The sequence below is a fragment of the Raphanus sativus genome, chromosome 8, assembly GCF_000801105.2.
Source record: "Raphanus sativus cultivar WK10039 chromosome 8, ASM80110v3, whole genome shotgun sequence".
NCBI lineage: Eukaryota > Viridiplantae > Streptophyta > Magnoliopsida > Brassicales > Brassicaceae > Raphanus > Raphanus sativus.
In genome coordinates this window covers 2,334,552-2,355,598 of record NC_079518.1, presented here as the reverse complement: position 1 = coordinate 2,355,598, position 21,047 = coordinate 2,334,552, and the positions used below count along the sequence as shown (strand labels likewise).

At 38.5% G+C, this 21,047-nt stretch overlaps 7 protein-coding genes across 8 annotated transcripts; 4 read left to right on the top strand and 3 right to left on the bottom strand.

Annotated features, from left to right (window-relative positions):
- Positions 1-1,006: 1,006 nt before the first annotated feature.
- Positions 1,007-3,351, bottom strand: LOC108821004 (high affinity nitrate transporter 2.5). The gene is made up of 3 exons (XM_018594051.2): positions 2,515-3,351; positions 1,631-2,106; positions 1,007-1,550 (listed from the first exon to the last, which is right to left on the bottom strand). Exons 1-3 carry the CDS (start codon positions 3,205-3,207, stop codon positions 1,208-1,210), a joined length of 1,512 nt encoding a protein of 503 aa, XP_018449553.1. The 5' UTR covers positions 3,208-3,351; the 3' UTR covers positions 1,007-1,207.
- Positions 3,352-7,858: 4,507 nt separating this feature from the next.
- Positions 7,859-9,758, top strand: LOC108822437 (eukaryotic peptide chain release factor subunit 1-2). Of its 2 annotated transcripts, none has more exons than XM_018595508.2 (2): positions 7,859-7,984; positions 8,209-9,758. In XM_018595508.2, the coding sequence occupies exon 2, from the start codon at positions 8,239-8,241 to the stop codon at positions 9,544-9,546; it is 1,308 nt and encodes a 435-aa protein (XP_018451010.1). In that variant the 5' UTR covers positions 7,859-7,984; positions 8,209-8,238; the 3' UTR covers positions 9,547-9,758. The 2 variants fall into 2 exon arrangements, with proteins under 2 accessions (XP_018451010.1, XP_056848748.1); XM_056992768.1 differs by having other exon boundaries at positions 7,984-8,121.
- A 129-nt stretch (positions 9,759-9,887) lies between these two features.
- On the bottom strand, positions 9,888-12,238 carry LOC108822436 (transcription factor SCREAM2-like). The gene is made up of 4 exons (XM_018595505.2): positions 10,902-12,238; positions 10,604-10,822; positions 10,349-10,519; positions 9,888-10,247 (listed from the first exon to the last, which is right to left on the bottom strand). Exons 1-4 carry the CDS (start codon positions 11,775-11,777, stop codon positions 10,164-10,166), a joined length of 1,350 nt encoding a protein of 449 aa, XP_018451007.2. The 5' UTR covers positions 11,778-12,238; the 3' UTR covers positions 9,888-10,163.
- Positions 12,239-13,105: 867 nt separating this feature from the next.
- On the top strand, positions 13,106-14,863 carry LOC108822478 (uncharacterized). Its single transcript, XM_018595569.2, has 2 exons — positions 13,106-13,760; positions 13,932-14,863. The coding sequence occupies exons 1-2, from the start codon at positions 13,182-13,184 to the stop codon at positions 14,577-14,579; spliced, it is 1,227 nt and encodes a 408-aa protein (XP_018451071.2). The 5' UTR covers positions 13,106-13,181; the 3' UTR covers positions 14,580-14,863.
- Positions 14,864-15,011: 148 nt separating this feature from the next.
- Positions 15,012-15,596, top strand: LOC108822476 (uncharacterized). Its single transcript, XM_018595567.2, has one exon. The coding sequence runs from the start codon at positions 15,029-15,031 to the stop codon at positions 15,452-15,454; it is 426 nt and encodes a 141-aa protein (XP_018451069.2). The 5' UTR covers positions 15,012-15,028; the 3' UTR covers positions 15,455-15,596.
- A 253-nt stretch (positions 15,597-15,849) lies between these two features.
- LOC108822475 (V-type proton ATPase subunit C-like) lies at positions 15,850-18,355 on the bottom strand. The gene is made up of 11 exons (XM_018595565.2): positions 18,169-18,355; positions 18,033-18,101; positions 17,833-17,960; positions 17,659-17,758; positions 17,397-17,464; positions 17,133-17,274; positions 16,910-17,026; positions 16,620-16,745; positions 16,453-16,536; positions 16,285-16,364; positions 15,850-16,210 (listed from the first exon to the last, which is right to left on the bottom strand). Exons 1-11 carry the CDS (start codon positions 18,280-18,282, stop codon positions 16,108-16,110), a joined length of 1,131 nt encoding a protein of 376 aa, XP_018451067.2. The 5' UTR covers positions 18,283-18,355; the 3' UTR covers positions 15,850-16,107.
- A 187-nt stretch (positions 18,356-18,542) lies between these two features.
- LOC108822473 (uncharacterized) lies at positions 18,543-19,392 on the top strand. The gene has a single exon (XM_018595563.2). It carries the CDS (start codon positions 18,658-18,660, stop codon positions 19,234-19,236), a length of 579 nt encoding a protein of 192 aa, XP_018451065.2. The 5' UTR covers positions 18,543-18,657; the 3' UTR covers positions 19,237-19,392.
- The last annotated feature ends 1,655 nt before the right edge of the window (positions 19,393-21,047 follow it).

Genomic DNA, 21,047 nt, shown 5'->3' with positions numbered 1-21,047 from the left:
GTTGTCATACGGAATCAAAGTGTAACGATTTGATATTTCATCGCACGACTAGCTGGGCTAAACAATTAAATATGAGAAAAAACACTAAGAACATTTGCAATTGTAATTCACAAGTTATAAAAATAAGATAAGATCTTTGTTTCGTGGACTCCATATGCCTTTCTACGACGTGCGAAGCAATCAATGTGATATCCAGGAACTGAGAAACATCTTCAAACATTTTAGCTGAATTGGCTAAGGTACTTAAAAGACGCGATGAAAAGGGCCGTTTAGGTTATAAAAGCCCATATAAACCTGTCGGGGTTTTAACCCAATATAACCAGAGCGAGTGGGAAGGTTGCAAGAACTTTTTGTTTCTGGTCAGTCACTCAAGACTTAGTTCACTTGCAAGACCCGTTACTTCATAGCTCCTTCTCTCTCGCTCCCTACATTTTTGTCTTCTTTCTTCTTAAGTTTTCTTAGTAAACTTTTGTTATTGATGGTGTGTTAGTAACTTGCCAAAGTATTTCTAATTTTTACGTCATCGGTTATGAGAAGCTTCACATAATGAGAACCTTTGTATATTCCTGAAAACCCTGTTGCCAGAACTCACAAAGTAGGAAAAAGATTAAAGGGAGGTTTTTTTTTTTTGCTAAAAGATTAAAGGGAGGTTCTTGTTTTAGAACTTCTTAAATATTTACCTCAATCTGCAGTCTTCGGTCAATTAGAATTCAATTGTTTTTTTTTTTAAATTAAGACGGAGACATGTAAATAATTATTATAATAGTATTTTTTGAGATATTGTCAAAGACCCTTGTACAATAACTTTCTCTCCTTAAAATATCTGAAAGTAAAATAAAAATGGGTTTCTTTTTCTCTACTTGTCACTTATTTAATGATAAATATTTTAATTATAATAAATCTATTATTAAGAGACTTATGGGGTTTCTCTCCATGGTATACTTTAGTGAAAGTTGAAACATAAGTTTGTCAAGAGGCAGAGGCATTGGACAGAAAACACATAAAACAGAAAAAACGATGGTTCTTTCTTTGATGAACAAACGTATACAAAAGTAGTCCATAAAGAGAAAGCAGTAACCAGTAGGTTTTACATTACATGCACAACTTATCACACAAGTATGAAGAAAATCAAGAAAATGTGTTCAAAAGCAAATAAAAGAAAGAAAAAAGGCACACACACAAACAAGCAAACAAAAGGACCCCTGTATCAAGTTTGAGGATGCGTTGTTGCACGGCCTCTTTCGCTAACGCTGGTTTCAGCAAATTTCTGACTTCCAAGATGTAAGTTATTAGCTTTCTCCTTAGAGCTCCACTCAGCGAGGTAATAGTCTTCTTCAGTTACTTTCTTGGAGGAAGGTCCACAAAACATACCTCCCCATTGTGGAAAGTAAATCAAACATATTGGTAACGAACACGCGATGGACATTATCCCCATTAGAGTTATACCAGTCTCTTTCGAGTATTTTGACCCTTTGAAGAATATCAATTGAGTTAAGACCGCACCTACGTTGCCACCCGCACCTGTCATTCCCGATATCACCCCAAGAGATCTACATAACCAAAGAGCAAATACGTACGTTAGATAAGTCTAAGTTACCAAAACTATAATGGCCATGCATAAAATCGTTACCTTCTAGAAATAAAGGGAACAACACCAAAGGTAAGTCCACAAGAAGCTTGGACGAATACAGAGAAGATGAGCATGACAACTATAGACCCTGTCAAGGAATCAATTTGGCCAAGAGATGCGCACAAGACACCACCTAGTGTTTGAATAATCCACCAAGACCACAACCTTCCTCTCATCCCAAACCGTCTCGCCATTAGATCCGAGAGGATTCCTCCTCCGGGTCTAGCGAAAAAATTGGCTAGACCAAAACTGGCTGCTATAATCCCAGCCGTCTTGAGGTCTAAGTGGAATCTATCAAAGAAATATTCAGCGATGATATTGTCTATTGTGAGCTCAACTCCAAAACAATAGCCATATGCTAACGCTGTTATCCATCCTCTATAGTTGGTGATCCCATGTTTGATCACTTTCCCCACTTTATCTTTCTCCTTCTCTCCAGCTTTGTGCATTGCCCAATAATCTCCATCAGGAAGATCCTTTCAAATTTAAAAATATATAAAAAGACAGAACATGAGTGATAAATGTCAAGTCATACTTGAGCCACTTGACTTGCTTGTAATAAGCACAATCAAGATGTCAAACAAATTGTCCGCATCTAACATAACTCCATTAAATGTATCGATTAAAAAAAATTTATACTATACAAACCGAAACCGAACCAAACCACTATTCATATCCACGGTCCAATCGATTTCACTATTTACACACTACAGTCTAACTGAATTAAAAACATTCACAACAAAATATTGAACTAGGATAACATATTCAATTATTAGATTAGTATATTAGCATAGTTTTATTTATAGTTTAAAGTCATTAAATAGCCAAAACCGAAATACTGAATTGTAGATTTTCTGAACCGGATAAATTGAATAAACCGGTACCTGACCGAACAAGAGAACGGCGAAAGCAGAGAAGGTCTGAAAGAGACCAGGGATGAAGAAAGCGATCCTCCAGGCCGTGAACTTGGCGGCTCCCATCTGCTGGATCACCGAGAACACGAGCGGCATGATCAGCTGCGTCGCACCACCTCCGAGGTTTCCCCACCCGGCGGCGATACCATTAGCCGACCCCACGACAGGGCCAGAGAACATAGAGCTCATCCAGAACTGCGTCGAGACGAAAGTCGCGAGCGAGAACCCCGCGAAGAACCGGACCATGATGAACCCTATCGGCGACTTGATCCCTGCCGTGAAGTACACGGCGGGAGCGGTGGAGAGGGTTAACGCGGCGGAGGCGAGACGAGGGCCGAAGAGGTCGCAGGCCGTGCCCATGACGATACGAGCGAAGACGGAGCCGGAGACGGAGGCGATGCCGGCGTTTCCGATGTCGGTTGCGGTGAGGTTGAGGTTCTCGCGGATGATCGGGAGGAGAGGCGGAGCGGCGAAAGTGGAGACGAAGCAGCAGAAGAACTGGAACCACGAGAGGTGGAAGGCTCTCATGTGAGGCTTAGCGACGGAGAAGAGGCGGAACGTTGTTGACTTGTTCTCGGCGTCCACCGGAAGTGCGAACCTCCTCCGAGTGGCGGTGGTGGTGGCTGTGGTTCCAGATTCTCCTCCTCTGCCTTCGATATCCATTTCTTGTGAGCTTTTGAGAAGCTAGTGAGGGTTTAGGGTTTAGGAGTTTGAGTGGAAGATTCTTGATGGATCTATGGTTTGAGGTTATGAGTATATATACACAGAGCAGAGTGTAAAGGGCTCTGACATTTTCATGGACTGCTCTTGTGAAGCGTGATGTAATCATTTTTTATCATTTTTTAATGAATGCTATATATGATTATTTTAACGAGATCGTTTTTTTTTTGAACTGCTAACGCGATCGTAAATATTTTTTATTTTTTGTATGGATTGATTTCTGCTTTTTAGTGGATTTCGGTTTGGCTAGGTAGATGTAGTGACCTAAAAATAATATTCTTTCGGTTTCAGATATTATATGGTTTAGAATTTTCCGTACCAGTTAAGGAAGTAATTAAATAATATTGATTCTATGATAAAATTCAAATTCAAATAAAGAGGATAAAATTTTATTAATTTAGTCGGTTTAGAAGAGTTTCTATTACAACTTTAAAATAACATTTGACATCTAGTAAATTTAAGATTGGTTTAGATTTGGTTGGTGTGCGAGGTATAGAAAGAATCATTTTATGATCAGGTGTTCGGATCGATGGTGAGCAAAAAACAAGATCAGGTGTTCGGATTGATTATCAAACCAGTCATAATCTCAACATATACATATACATACAATATTGCATCAGATGAATACATTCATCGGACTGTTCTAGCTTTTGATTTGTTTTTATGTCATCGAATGTTTAAGTTAGTTGAATAAGAAAAACTCAAAATATTAATGTATGATTTTGCGAACTTTTACTTTTTGTTCTGTTTAAAATATAATAGCTATTAAGGTATCAGTTAGTTGGTGTACTTTTTATTATATCAGATGAATGTTCGAAGTCAATACCTGAGAGTTGAGACTCGGGGAATAGTAGCTTCGTTTGGCCTCTTTAACCATGGCAAAGGTAAAGTCTTCGGGGCAATAACTTTTGCAAAGTCTTAACTACAACAATGTGTTACAAAATTTCCAACTTGTTTCTTTCTTAATTTTTCATTGTCTGTAAATCTCATGTATGCAATGATTTCTATATAGAAACAAAAAACATAATCTTATGAGCTTTTGATAAAAAAAATCTTATGAGTTATTATATATATCCATTTAAAATCGTTAAAAATTCTTAATATGATTCAAAGGATTTACTGAATAGTCTGAAATAATGAGAATATGAGATCAATATTTTACATATCAAGGAAATAAGAGATTAGCTCGAAGATTTGCATAACCAAAATCTTCTCTTCCAATCTATCTCTTTCGCCAAGTTCGATACCTCCATTGATATATTTGAAAATGTCAGAAACTATATTTGATTTTATTGAATAGTGTAAAGACATGAAACCAATACTATATATATTTTATAAAGCAATTTTTTTCGAGTTGATCTCTTCGCCCAAGATTGTTAAACTCGAATTTTATGTCATTTATATTGCGTTAATGACATTTACAAAGAAACAACAAAGTTTATGTCATCAATGAACAATAGTTTTATGTTATATTTATTAGAAAATAATTTTTAGATAGATATGAAATTAGATAAAGTTCCATGCTATCGATGAGAATATTTTTTTGACCTATTCTTGGGTTCACTCCCTATGGTGAACCTCTAGGTTCACCAACCAATAGAATTGTTTCATTTAAAATTCAGTATCTTTTAAAAAAGGAAACAAAATATTATCGAATTATATTATACTTTTAAAATAAAAATTAAATAAAAATTATACTAATCACAAAAAAAACTTTTTAATCTAAAAAAAATATTTTCAAAAAATATTTTTAACGCTCCCAACAAACATTAAATCTTAGACTTTTGGATAAATCTTAAAAATTTAAGATTTATCCAAGAATTTCGGATTTACCCAAGGGTTTAGGGTTTACCCAAGGGTTTAGGGTTTAGGATTAGGATTTAGGGTATAGTTTTTTGTTGATTGTGTTATAAATAGTTTTTTTAAATCAAAGTTTTATAATTTATCCAAAGGTTTACTAAAGGATTTAGGGTTTAACATTTAAAGATTAGTGTTTTTTGTGGTATTAATTTATTTTTTGAAAAAATATTTATTTTTTTGCATTTTTAGTATTATTTTATTTATTTTTACTTTATTTTTTTTATTTTTACTTTATTTTTTATTTTTAAAACGTAATATAATTTGACAATATTTTGTTTCCTTTTTTAAATGATGTCAAATTTGAAATAACTAAATCCTATTGGTTGGTGAACCTAGAGGTTCACCCTAGGGGGTGAACCCAAGAATAACTCTATTTTTTTGACAATATTTACGTAGTTCAGGTAGATTTTTCATATACACATGTAAAAACCCGGTAATCATATATGTAGTTTAATATATAGGAATAATCTTGCTATGAACTACGTATATTTATTTCAATTGTTTATCTATTTAGGTGAATGAAAAATAGGTTGTAATGTTGTTTCTGTTAGAGAAAATAGGTTGTAGTGTTAATCCATTTTGCATTAATTTGCACTTGTTGGAATTCTCCTAAACTGCCATAAGATAAATTTGTATGTGTGTGATGAATGTTCCATAAGATAACTCTTACATTCTAGTGTAGCAATTAATAATAGCTTACAAAATAGCTGATACAATTAAAGTATAAGACATACGATACTACTTTTTTGTCATCTTCCCAAATTCAACACACACAAGCATCTCATCAAAGACAAAGATGGAATGATCCAAAAGTCATAAAATACATAAATCGGATAGCAACCAGAACCATAAACCGGATATTCCTAAAATCAAAGAAATTAAACCGTTAGAAAACAAAAAATTTTAAACCAAACTTTCACCTAGTACCATCTGAATTAATATAGAACGATCAAACCGTCTTTGAAGCTAAAACATGTAAACCACATTCATAAACATCCAAAGAAGCAGAGAAACTAGTATCAAAACTTGGGAGACAGCTTCAAGACATACGATACTACTAGTATTTACATAATAAAACTAATTTACTTAACTTGAAATATACGTCTCTTCCTTTTTTGTACTTTAAATCTTAATTATCATAAGGTTCACTAACCACATTGTCTTTGAACATAACCAATTTTAAAAGCAAGCCGTTTATTTGGACTACTGAAAAGAAAATCAAACTGGAATCGTTTTTTAAGTTGTGAATATTCTGTGGGTCCAAAATTTCTGACTTTTTAATAATATGTGTGGAATCCTGGGAGCGAAGACTTGGCATCTCCTGATCGTCTGGACCTCGTTGGAATACTATGAACTACTTCAGAGATAGATTCTCTTTCTCTGACTTTTCTTTTGACATTGAGATATTTAAATCTGACGTCGGAGAAACCTCAACATAGTACTTATGAGCCCTCGTATTTTTCCTAACAGAATAGACAATCACTTGTGATGATATACTGGATGATATTAAGTTATTTTGTGGCCATTTAAAATACCAAGAGTTATCACTCGTATTTTTTACACTTTTTGGAGTTCCGTACCTAGAATATTACGGTACTTTTCAGTGGCCTGGGGACGTTGAAAAGAGTTTACTTATTTCAAAATGATTTTAATATTGCGTATTGCATGATCAATGATGTTTAGTATCAATTATTTTACTATTATTATTTTAGCCCAGCCGTATATTCCAAAAGTCGTCTAAATTAATTTTCAAATCAACCATCTGAGAGTAGGAAAACAAATTATCCAACAAAAAATGCAATTTAAATTATTAAGAAACATAAATCAAACCTGGCTGCACGATTGAACTAAAGATGTGAACAAAGAAAATGATATACGATTGACAACGAAGTGATATATAGACACGAATCAAACCATGGATTCCGATTGGTCAAATATAATTGGACTATTCTTATTCAACATGTGGTAAGCTTTTACCACTAGTTTTAGATAATTTCTTCACGACATGTTCTTTCGTATAGTTAATCAGGATGGAGCCCGCACAGACCGGTTAAGCTGTGCATACAACGAAATCTAGTGCTGACTTTTTTTGGCTGACATTATTGCACATCGATAGAATTTGACTTACCAACTTTACCTAGAAAGCTCGATAACACATGAATCCATCTTAACCTTTGAATTCACACTAAATAACTTACCAGACCCTTTGAAATAAATATAATTCTGTATTTATGAGTGAAATATCTAGAAGACTAATTATAATAAGGTTTATATAGTTTTATTGATGAAACAAAGAAGGTATAAGCTTGAAACGAGGTATTGTATCTGACTGGTACGGTTCAGATATAGTATTATAGTTTTTAATGATGATTTCAAGGTATTATAGATTTAGCATATGATTTGCTGTATGTAAATGTTAACTAGAGAAGAAACATCAATATTTAGATGATACGCTGCCCACAGGATAGAAAAGCATTGAACTATATGGTTCAAAGAATGCATGAATTTTCAAATGTTTTTTCCTTTCTCAGAATATATTCAGATACTTGAACCAACATTCTCATCAATAATTTGGGGGTTTTAATCAAATAACAATGTCATGGACACAAAAACTTTAGACCATACGCAAAAAAACCAAAAAACGGCAAGTAGTCTCAAGGCTTTCCAACACAGCTGGCTAATGAGGGCCGATCTTTTAGTTACTGGGCCTTTGAGTTAAGAAAAGCCCAATATCTTCTTTGTCGGATTTCAGAAAATTCCCAGCACGTGAGTTCCACGTGGGGGTAGGATCTGAGAAAACCCTAAGCGAGTCACTTGTGGGAGGAGACGCCGCCGGAGTCGCTGATAGAGAGAGAAAAAGGTACGTTCTCTGCGGCGATTTTCGATCCCCCCTCTCTCTCTCTCCGTATCGATTAAAATCTGTTCATCGTAAAGTTTATACATTTTCTTCAGACAAAACATCGTAAAGCTTATATCTCTGCTTCAGACAAAACCTAGGTTTCGTAATGTCGTGTCCGAAAATCTTCACTTCTCTGTGTTTCAAACTGCGGTTTTGATTTCTTTCACTTTTTTGTGTGTTGTCAGGTCGTTTTCGATCGACACTCTCTCTCAAAAATGGCAGATCAGGAGGCAGACACGAACATCGAGATCTGGAAGATCAAGAAACTAATCAAAGGCCTCGAGTCCGCGAGAGGCAACGGCACGAGCATGATCTCCCTCATCATGCCGCCACGCGACCAGGTCTCCCGCGTCACCAAGATGCTCGGCGACGAGTACGGAACCGCCTCCAACATCAAGTCCCGAGTCAACCGCCAGTCCGTCCTCTCCGCCATCACCTCAGCTCAGCAGAGGCTGAAGCTCTACAACAAAGTCCCCACCAACGGGCTCGTCCTCTACACCGGAACCATCGTGAACGACGACGGCAAGGAGAAGAAAGTCACGTTCGATTTCGAGCCTTTCAGGCCCATTAACGCTTCCTTGTACCTTTGTGATAACAAGTTTCATACTGGCGCGTTGAATGAGCTGTTGGAGAGTGATGATAAGTTTGGTTTCATCGTGATGGATGGTAACGGGACGTTGTTTGGGACTCTGAGTGGGAACACGAGAGAGGTTCTTCATAAGTTTACCGTTGATTTGCCGAAGAAGCACGGGAGAGGAGGGCAGTCTGCGCTTCGTTTCGCTAGGCTTAGGATGGAGAAGAGGCATAACTACGTGAGGAAGACGGCCGAGCTCGCCACGCAGTTTTATATCAACCCTGCTACGAGCCAGCCGAATGTCGCGGGTTTGATCCTTGCCGGTTCGGCTGATTTCAAGACCGAGCTTAGCCAGTCTGAGTTGTTTGATCCGCGTCTCCAGGCGAAGATACTCAACGTGGTTGATGTTTCCTACGGAGGCGAGAACGGTTTCAACCAGGCGATCGAGCTCTCTGCTGAGATTTTGTCTAACGTGAAGTTCATACAGGAGAAGAAACTGATCGGGAAGTACTTCGAGGAGATAAGTCAGGACACGGGGAAGTACGTGTTCGGCGTGGAGGACACGCTGAAGGCTCTGGAGATGGGCGCGATCGAGACGCTGATCGTGTGGGAGAATCTTGATATCAACAGGTACGAGCTGAAGAACAGCACGAGCGGGGAGATTGTGGTGAAGCATTTCGGGAAAGATCAGGAGACTGATCAGAGCAACTTCCACGACGCGGAGACTAACGCTGAGCTCGAGGTCCAGGAGAAGATGCCGCTGCTCGAGTGGTTCGCGAACGAGTACAAACGTTTCGGATGCACGCTTGAGTTCGTGACTAACAAGTCGCAGGAAGGGTCGCAGTTCTGCAGAGGGTTTGGTGGGATCGGTGGTATGCTTCGTTACCAGCTTGACATGAGGACGTTTGATGAGTTGTCGGATGGTGACGTGTATGAGGATTCTGATTGATTGAAGTGAGAAAACCTTTTGGTGCTGGTTTCAGATCGATACAGTAAGATGGTCTCTTTCTTAAAATTTTATCTTCTCCGACAGTTTGCTAGACAGTTTGTGTTGTAATTGATTCTATTTTGAAGGTTCTGGACATCTTTTTTCGGTTCTAATTTCTGATTTCAACTATTTTTCACGAGAAAATCAATGGTGAAATGTTTTATATTTGATTAGAGTCATTAGACCAAAGGAGAGCTAGAGTTAAACTACACATCTCATTTCATAAAGTTCTCCTGCATGGCTTTCTATTATGTCAACGTTCAAATATTACAGAAAAGATGTCTGAAGCGAGAAACAACATCTTAAAGCTAAAACCAGCTTTCTTTTGTGTGGATGCACTGTTTTACTCTTTTTCCATGTGTGTTCTACGTGTTCTTGTACAAGAGCAAATCTTTGGAAAACACATTTCTTCAAGAAAAGCTAAATAAAAAGTTGTAAAAAGCAAAACACATGTTTTGTTTCAAAGCTAAAGATAAAACAGTTATCATATGAAAACTAAGTAAGAAGAAAACTACAGAACTAATGAAAAGGCTTAGATGTAGGTCTGTTTTCACACAGATACTTCTTCACTGGACTCATCAAACCAAACCGGTGTAACCGACAGTGTCTAACAGCACTGCTTTGATCTGTTCAGGCACCACATCATGGCCTTCTTGGCATTGCTGATTAGTGAACAAAAACAAAACAAAACAAAACATGTTATTACCACTGTTTGACTAACCATTAATTAACTACTCTCTGTATACTAACTTAGAAAGAGTACCTCAGCGCGGAAAACATCCAAAGCAAACCCGTTGAAGCAGCTAACAACAGCTTGTTGAACATCCAATCCTAAGTTATCCAAAGCTCTCATGGTGGAAAGTAAAAGACCAGGTCGTCGTCCACAAAACATGTGAATGTTCACTGCCTTCCCTTCTCTTAACTTAACCTCAATCTACATTATATTAAAAAAAAAAGTATATAACAAAACAAAGAAGCCTTACTTAAGCAAACTAAAGAATCAGGTTACTGTTCTTACTCTAGCTTGCTGGTCCTTAGGGCTTGGAAAGGAAGAAGAAGAAGGACACAACTCTTCCTTAACACGGTAACTCAGCGTTTGCGTGGTCGGTGTTAACGGATGCAAGCTTGAAGAACTCGGTGGAGCAGTAGTTTCAAGTTCGGTGTGAAGATCATTGATTCTCTGTAAAAGCTCTTTAAGATAATCAATAGCATCACCAAGTATAGATGCTCTATCCATCTGCATCCACAAAAGAAAACAAGAATCTGCATAAAGATCTTAAAAAGGACAAGAAAGAAAGAGAATCTTTAAAACTTACTTTACTGATCTTGGGGACTACTGATCTAAGCATGTAGAGCCTATCGTTAAGCTTCTTCCTTCTTCTTCTCTCAGCCATAAGATTCTTAGCAGGCATTCCTTTATTCTTGCCTTTGTTGTTGTTGTTGTTATGCTCATCGGAGATGATGTCTGTGATTCCAGTGCTCGCGTCATCGAGATTCTCACGCTCGTAGCTTGATCTTCTCATCTCGGAGGAAGACTCCGAGTTGCACGTTTTGCTGCTTGAGCTCTGACGCATTGCAGCTCGTTTCTGGAAGAGCGTCGGCTGCGAGGTAGGTGAAGCTAAGACGTCTAACGGTTTGAGAACCTTGGCTCTGTTCTCGAAAACGCCGTTGGTGATTCCAGCAAACTCCAGAGGAGTGAATCTGTTACCTACTCCGGTGGTGTTTTCCGGCAGGTGAGTTGACCGGGAAGAGAGAAAGTCCGGTGGTGAACTCAGACCAGAGAAACTCATGGAGCTTGGTGTCAGGTTTACATGTGTTTGTCCTAAAAATCCAGAGCTGAAGCCGAGTTCATCAAAAGGGTTGTTGTTGTTACTGGTGGGGACGTTGAGTAGAGAAGTGAAGCAAGCTTTTGTAGCCAAGAAAGACTGTTCTTGTTGTTGTTGTTGTGGGGCAGAGTCGAGTGTGAAGTGTTGCAACGGAGAAGAGGTATCAATAGATTGCTGCTGAAGAAGGAGAAGGAGATTCTCTGAAGGATTCAAGGGAAGTCCACCACTGAATCTGAGGTCGTTATGGTGTAGTGGTTGTGGGTTATTAAACCAGTTTTCTTCTGTGTTTCTGACCCACGTCCCAGATTCATCCTCGTTATCGCCTGCTTGAGATGCTTCACCAAGCCAAGTTCCGTCCCCGTTCATAGCTCTATCACTGATTTTTTTTATTTTTTTTTTGAGTTTTGGAGGTGGAAGAAAAAGATGAAAACCTGAAAAGGGAGACAAGGCGAGAGAAACGGAGAGATATACTTTGAATATTTTTCTCAGAGAGGTTTTTCTTGAAAAGTAGGAGGAGGCGTTAAAGAGGAATCACGAGGATCTTATGAAGATGGCTGATCAAAAAAAAAAAAGAGGAGAGATAAAAGATAGAAAAATTTTGCAGAGCTCATCAAAATCCTAAAAAAGCTAAAGACTTGCCACTGATTCTCGTGACGATCCCCTTTGCTTTACGTCTCTCACCTCCTTCACTTCATCTTTGCCACCTCTCTCTCTTTCTCTCTCATTTGGAAATAGTTCAGTTACATAGTGTGTCATAACGTTAGGAAAGATGATTAGCAGAGGCTAAACCCTGACCGTGAGTGTGTGTTACTTTTAGTTATCTCCTTTTGGATTCTTTAACGCTTATTCTTATTACAGACTAACAAACAAATTGTAATGTAAATGGTCCTATAAAATAATCGAATAAGAATATCCGAGTATTACAAATCCATCTTTGTATTTGCCTTTTGGATATATTTTAAGCTACAACTTAAAATCAATTTTAGACCAGAAAAAAAGGAATCCAATAATTCAAGATTAACTTGGATAAAAGATGTCGGAAGCAATGGTCCCTTTCTTTTAAACAACGAGGCCATGGTCCCTTCTTCATCTTCCTTTGCCTCCACTCATTTTAAAAGTAATAAAAGTATTTTTCTATTAAAAAGAAAACATCCACAAAATGACAAAACAACATTTTTTTCACATTGCTGTAATCCTGATTCCTTTTCTTATGATTATGAGCATACTTCAAATAATCGATTTTTTGGTGTAAGTATCTCAGATCCTACATTACTAATTTACTATAAGAAATCCAAGATTAAGCATTTAAATACCAGCCGATGAATATATTAACAATGAATAAGTACTTTCAAAATTGGACTTAGTGTAAACATGGATAAATATACTTTAGATGTGCTAACTTTGCAATTCTCCCATGAATATTTTAGCAAACAAAATTTTTCTCCCTTAATAAAATACACCAACCAGATCAACTGAATACTTACTAATGTTATTCAATGAGACAAAAAAAAAGTTCATCTTAAGCTAATAGTCTATGGCAAGTGGAAGAGAAAATATGTTACTTGAGGGCCAAGATTTGAAATATTTTAATCCAGGTCGGCCTCATATTTGCTGCTAAGTTTGGGCCATACCAGTGAGATTCTAAACCCTCTGAGTGATCTGGAGGTTTACAACTCATCAAGATCTGAAAAATGTTATTCTCTGGAAGACAGCAGCAGGATTACACTACCGGGATAACCTCGCCGCCGCAACTTCCGATTCAACAAAGAGATGGGTTCAGCACAGTCTTCGCAGCTACTCGACGATGAAGAAGAAGAAGATGACGAAGATGAGCCAGAAATCGAAGAAGAAGAAGAGGAAGGTGTTGATGACGAGGGAGGACTGAACAGAAGAAGAAGAAGAAGAACCGAGCTGGTGGAGAATCTGTTAGTGAAGAAAGTCCTCGAGCAAGAGCCCGAGATGCTCCCATGCCACGCATCCGCTTCCCCGCTCTCTCCTCAGCTCTCTTCCCTCGGCACGCCTCGAATCGGACCTTCGATCAAAGTCTGGGACCCTTACAACGTCCTCGCTCCACAACCTCCCCCTCCTCCTCTCTTCTCCCGTATCTCCTCCTCCTCCGCGGAGCACGCGGCTGTCACGGAGGTTTATTTAATCAGCCACGGAGAGTGCGATCTCGACCTAAGGCCTGATCTGATCGGAGGGAGGTGCCACGTGGCCACTCTCACCCCCAACGGGAAGCGCCAGGCGAGGGCTCTCGCCGTGTTCTTGAACTCCGAAGGTGTTCGGTTCACCTCCGTCTTCTCTTCGCCTCTGGATCGTGCTAGATCCATGGCTGTTTCCGTTTGTCAGGTATAAGGCTGTGTGGATCGATTTGAATTAGAAGTGCTTCATGAGGATGAATCATTCTATAACCGTTTAAGATCGTTGAAGAAGATGACATGTTGAATTGGACTATTTAGAAATGTAGTTTTATTATAATGATTCTTGTGGTTAAGTGATGCGTTGATACTTTATGTATAGGAAATGAATTTTCCTGAGGAGCATGTACAGTCTTCAGACGCCATTGTGGAGATGAGTCTAGGAGACTGGGAAGGGTTCCATAGATCAGAGATCTACACGCCTGAAACTCTGAGTTTGGTAGAGAGATGCCAACCTGATTTCTCACCTCCCTCAGGTGAATCACTCAGACAAGTCGAGTTTCGGATGGTTCAGTTTCTGAATGGACTTACTGAGAAGCTCAGGTCTACACATCACGTCAATGCTCGTGGAGGGTTGTCGCAGAGTAATCCTCACTCGCTGGCTACGTCTATTCATCGCCCAAGTTTGACGAGGAAGAAGTCTGGGAAGAGCAGGTTTCAGGTGATGAACACGACGGGTGGTGATCAGGAGGGTAGTGAAGAGATTATGTTTAGTCATCAGAATGATGAACAACATTTGGGTGATATAAACGCCAAGAGTTCCTCTTCTTCTCAATTCTCGACCTGCATTGGAGTTTTTACACATTCGTTGCCTATAAAGTGTCTTCTTACCGGTATACTCGGATGCAGTTCGGTAATGACGCATAGGATCTGTGTGGAGGATTCATCTGTGACGGTGTTACAGCATTCGTGGAAAACTGGGTGGCAGGTAAAGCGGTTAAATGATACCGCTCATCTTAGACTGTTGTAGCATCATTGTCATCATCTTCGCCGGGTCTTTTTACTCTAAAAAGCTGGTAAAAATTGAGTCTGAAGAAGATCAACAAGGTTATGCTACTGCCACGAGCCTCTTTGTGTTGTTTGTTTTGAGAAAGGAAAAAAATTGCTAAAGGATTAAATCGTTAATTTTTGTTGTCTTTAGCCTCTTTGTTTTGTTTGATTCATTTCATTTGCAAGTTTACTAAAAGAATCTTATGTAATTTTATACTATCAAACCAAAGGTAAAAAAATCTTATATGGTGAATGATTAGCTCATTACTTGTTGCCCTTATGTGGTGGAAGTGAGAAGAGGTAAATGCAATCACACGACTCAAGAGGTAGAAACCAAAAAGACAGCCATGTGAAATAATTAAGACCCATAATGTAGTCCGTGAATACATTCATTTTCTTTGTTTCTTAGTAAGACACGCACATACACACATGGGAACACAAGAATCTGTCTTCTTCTCTGTTACATTATTTATAGTCACTTTGGAAGAAGTATCTTTCTTTAGCAGAGCAGAAGAAGAAGAAACACGCATGGCTCTGTCTTCTAGCTTCTCAGTTTCTGTGTTTCTCTTGATCGTTGTGTCGGTCCAATGGAATCTGGTTAGCAGTGAACCCACAATCTTATCTTCTCCTGCTGTCTTACCGTATAGCAATGCACCGGATATGTCTTCGTTTTTCCCTTCTCCGACCAAAGACCGGACATTTGATACTGCTGCATCTCCTGCTCCAGAAACAGAGGCCCCTGGTCCTAGCCAGTTTAATGGGAAGGTTGCAGGTATCTCCATGCAGCTTCGTCCTGATCTCCCTTTGGTTCTTGTAATTTTTGGCATCTATACCTTTCTATCTGTACGTTATTGATGTTGTAATCTTTGTGTTTCGCTTTTAGAGTGTCATCTTTCCTCCTCTGAGTCTCTTTTTGTTCTTAAATCTCACGAACTTCAACATGTACTGTTACACTTATGTGTATTTATTTCTATAAGAAAATACAGTTAAGCAGTAATATCCGTAAATGTAGTCTAAATTAAAGTTGGAACATACGGTCTACAGAGGTCAGATGTGTTAGCACTGTAGTATCATCCAAACCATGTGACTTCTGCCGATTGATAACTGAACTTTACAAGGAAATAATATAAACAAAATTAAGTCGGTCAGATTTGTTTTTTTCCCCTCTTTTTGTAAAAACGAATAAACTGAATAATAATGTTCTGAGTTCTGGCTGATGAAAAGTAGAATAAATTTATAAAATGTTACAATGAAATAGGAAAATATTATTATTCAAGAAGGTAACAAACTGTATAACATCTTCTCCTCCACAAGTAACAGAAACTCACCGGAATCTAAAGACTCCGGCCAAAATAAAATTACAGTATCTTGAGTGCCACCTTGATATTTCCTTCTTTATTTTCAAAATATATTACGAAAAATAAAAAATGAAATATATAGAACACAAACAAACATAACAGATGGAGAGTGAGATGGAGAAGAAGCATCAAACCAATCTCTCATCAATTTCAAGCAAGGTTGATCGTGAAGGAGACATAAGGATGTGTCTCTGAGTCACCTGCTAAACCAGCCATGGCTGCTCCTCCATCCTCCTCGCTTTTCCAGTATAAACTGCATTTTTTATCACACAATCAGCTTCCAGGTAACCTATGTCTAGAGCGATAAAGCAGAGACTTTAAACTTACCTGTTGGTAGAATCACACAAGCGTTCAAGGATGGAGCGCACTTTCTTTTCACTCTTCACAGCCGGAGACAAGACGCAAGCCTGGAAAATAACTCATCACAAGAGTGGTCAGGGAGTTAACAGGATTGAGGGATTCACTTGAAAAGGATAGCTTGGAGTCTTTACTTACCAAGAACGCAGGAGGTAAACCATATCTCATAATGCTCTCAGCGAATATGCGCACAGCACAGAAATGCATCCAGGAGCTGAAAACCTACACATATAGACCAAACGATCAAGACAGATACGGGTATTGATTTCTAAGATGGTGTTACCAGAGCATAGTTATATGTCTACCTCTCCATAGCTGGTGTAGCACCATTGCAAAAGAGAGGTTCTCAAACTTTCCTGATCCTGAACCAACTTTTCTAGCTCTTGTTTACGAGTCTCTTGTGCTTCAACGCTATGTTCAAAATCACGGATCTGAAAGAAAACGGTGTACAACATACGATGAACAAAAACATCTCTTAACTTGCACAGTGAGAGAAATCAGTTCTAAGGAAATATCACTACAACTAGCAGGTAGTTATTTCTAACTTCTAAGGAAGCTTTAAAGGCCATATCAAGAACTTGAATAGAATACTCACTTGGAACCCTTTCTCACGGGCACTTGTCCTGTAATTGTCTGCAACACGAGTAAAGAGAGTGACGGTGTAAAGAGCATACTCATTATCCTCAAACAATTTCTTCGAGGACCTAGGAACCTGAAAACAGTTTGGATAAAGTGATTAATACCAATTTCACTCTGACAGAAGATATTAAGTGGCTACCATTGGTCTACTCTACAAACTCAACAAAACAACTATTTACCACATATTCGGTTAATGTCTCATAACATGCTAGCCAGTCTTTCTGGGAGTACTTTGGAACAACAGCAAGGAGAGTCACGAGATGCTCTGACGCGACAATATCTTCTGCCTTAACCAAGTTTGAGAGGTCACGAACAGCTAAGCTGTAACAAAAAGGAGGAAGATCAAACTCAGCCACTGTAAATACCAAACATGGTCGAACATGTTTCAAGAAAACTAAGATCGATGAGAACAGTAGATTTAGAGAAAGAAGACAAAAGCTTACCTCCCACTCTGCTTTCGGTTAATGGCATTGAGTTGACCGCGGACATTGTTATACTCAGCGACACGAACCTGAACATACGTGCAATCAGAGTCGTTAACACCAACCACAGTTCATTGAATCACCAGACTATATTTCTAACCAAAACGTAAAACAAGATCTACATACTACTACTCTTCACAAAGAAACTCGCATTATGCAGGCTTGTATCAAAAGGTTTAAGCTTTCATTTTCCCCCATAAAACTAAAGGTTAGGTTGCAATACCTTGAGATCATCCTCAATCTTGGCTACCTGAGACTGAATATTCTCCACAACCTCCTTCAAAGGTGACATTGTTGGGTACTTAGCTTCATCCCACACAAACCTAAAAAAAAGTTCCGAACTCAATCACCACCAAATCAGCAATCAAATTTTTGTGAACGAGAAAAAAAAAGAAACCTGGTGAGATAAGAATCAACAGGAACTCCATCAACAGTAAGAGCATTGCTCTCAACACCAGAAATCCTCTCCAGCTCCTCGATCTGTCTCCTGATCTTCTGAGAAACTCCTTCCACAAAGCTATTCGACTACACATCATCATCATCATCAATTCCAAATACGATCCAATAATAAGGAGAAGGACAAACGCGAAATGTTACCTTGAGCAGATCATCGCCGAGGGCGAGAAGAGAATCTAAGGTTCCAACACGAAGATTAGGGATGTTGAACTGCGAAAAATCGAATAGATGATTAGATCGTAATCACAAAGATCTCTGATCGAGCAAAAAAAATTACCCGATAAAGAGGAGTATCAAAGGAATGCTTGGAGATCTGCTCTTGAAGACGATTCCACGAGGTGGAAGAAGAGTCCTTCACTGGTAGAGACACCACCCAGTACCTTGAAGTCATTGTTTCTCAATCTGACTCTCTCTCTCTGTCTTCTTCTTCTCCGATGGATCTCTCTCTACTTCTTCAATCATATAATGGATAACCGGTTCGGTATTTATTACTAACGAGTAGAAAAACCAAAACCGGTAAGATAGTATAGCATTAAGCCGGTTTAGTATCTCCCCCCGCACGTTCTTCTCCACCTGTCAGGAGAAAGTGGGCTGCTAAAGGTCTGATGGGCCGAGCCTGATAATAATAAATAGGTAGAAAAATTACCGCGAAAATTCTAGGGTTACAGTTTGCTATCTGTTTGCCTCAAAAGCCCTAACTCTCTGAATCGTCGTCATCGAACCCGCCGCAAAGTGTCTCTGCAAGCACGAGGAAGAGGATTCATCTATGGCCGACGTTGAGAATCAGCAGGATTCCTCGTTTCCGGTGAAGCGGAAGTCGGATCTCTGTTCCCAAGACGAGGAAAATGCGGCGAACAAGGCTCAGAAGCTTAATCCTGCATCGAGCTCTGCTGATTGTGAGTCTAAAGAGGGAGAAGAAGTTAATGGAAGCGGCGTCGAGCATCTGAATTCATCGATCTCGCTTGAGAAAGGCGATCTTGTAGCTGAAGAGAAGCAAGAAGGAGAAGAAGAAGAGGAAGACGATCATGAAGAAGAAGAAGAGGAAGAAGAGGTTGATAGGAAAGGGAAAGGTATATCGAGGGAGGATAAAGGAAAAGGGAAACTGATCGAAGTTGAGGAGAGTGACGATAGTGATGATGATGATGAAGACGACGAAGATGGTGATGAATATGATGAAAGCGATTTGTCAGACGATCCTTTGGCGGAGGTGGATTTGGATAATATCCTTCCGTCGAGGACTAGGAGACGATCGATCCAGCCTGGAGTCTATATCTCCAATGAGCGTGGTGGAGTTAACAAGGATGATGATGATGATGATGATAGCAGCGATGATAGTGACGCTTAATTAAAACCTTTAGCTATAACGACGGTTAGTGTTTAAGAAGTCAAGAGTTTTTAGTAAAGAGAGCTTGTCTGTGTTCAAGTGATTATTGGTCTTTAATCTGTTGTATCCAACTCTTGAACCCAAGTGTGCTATATATCTTATTGCAGTTTCAACTCATTGTGCCTCTTGAGTTTTCGATTGATGCTTAAAGTCATCGTCTTTTCTCGATTCTGTGAGAGTGTGACTTTTATGCTTGTGGCTTGACATTAGCTAGAACTAGTATTGAACCGGTAGATGTGTGAGATAAGTAATTGGGATTTACTCTACTAGAGGCCGGCCATGAGTGATCATTAGAAGTCTTGTTTGAGAAGCATGAATCGATAAAGTAATGCTTTGAAGTGAATATTCCTGAAGTCGATAATTATTCATGCTTTTATTACATGTCTGAATAAACCAGTTCGTGTTCTCGTTTAGTTGAGAGCAATGCAACCGAAGTCTCTTACACTCGTACTCGTAGTAGTGGTTTGTGAGATGGGATTGGGTTAAAGCTAAACTAGTTAGAGAGGATATGAGAGTAGTAAAGTACTAGTGGCAATGCTCTTCACTTTTTTATGTCGATGATGAGTAAACAACGAAACTGTTTTTCTTAAGAAGTATGTATTTACTCGAGAGACTGTTACACCTCATAGGATTTTAAACGATGATAAAGTTGTTCTGTGATTGTTAAGATCATCGTTTTTTTTTTAATCTTAATCTATTCAGCTTGTGTGAGAGAGTCTCTGCTTCTCCAAACTTTTAAAAGCTAAAAGCTTCTCAACTAAATCTATGTTTGCTGCAGCGATATCTCTGAGGGGTTACATTTTTTTTTTCTTTTTGAACACACTCTGAGGGGTTACATAGATTCGTATAGTTCAATTATAAGAGTTGCAGATTTTCTTTTTGTCAGGAGAATATCATCATCTCTCTTATGTTTTTAATGCACAAGAAAAGGAGAGAACTGGACCACCTGGGAGTGACAATGAGAACTGAAAAGGGGTTCCTTTCCAAATCTCATCTCGGGAGATTCATACATACTTTGTACATAAATCAGTGATATGGATATGGATGTGTGGTTGGTATGGTGATTGGTGATATGTGTAACGCTGTGTTTTGAATGTGTATGAATTATCGGGACATGCGTCATCATGAGTCTCTGCTTTTTGCGCCTTTGAATCAGGCCTTCCGCTTCATAGGATAAAAGGAAAAAGAATCTCATGAAACCAACCAAAAGCTGAGAAAAGAAGAATGAGATAAAAGTTCTAGATGAACAAAAAAACAAAAACTTTTACCAATGATAGAGACTAAACTGTAGCTTTGTATTTCGGATATTTAAAAAAAAAATAGAAACAAGGGTTTTCTGATATTACAAATTTTGATATCCAGAATATTTTTTCATTTAGCAACAAAAGAAGAAAAATATGCTTTTCTTACAGATTTCTTAATATCCATTTGTTCGTGGTCTTAACAGTTTGATAGTCTACGAGTTCTTTTATCGTATAAGGAATAATTTTAAATTTACTCAAAATATTAGTTTCTTACTTTCTTTAAATATGTCTAATGTACTCAAAAATAAATAAATCTTGTATTTTAATATCATGAGTCTCACATCCGAATTTACCAGATAATTTACCCGCATTAACTAAGAACAGGATCTAAGATAATTAACCCTCATTAACTAGGGTGATATGGAGGTTGGTTGTACAGTAAAATCCAATAATTTCAGGCATTATCTTAGTCGACTAAAACCACTCACTATAGCTGGTGAAATTTTGGGTCGATGGTGAAAATGGAGA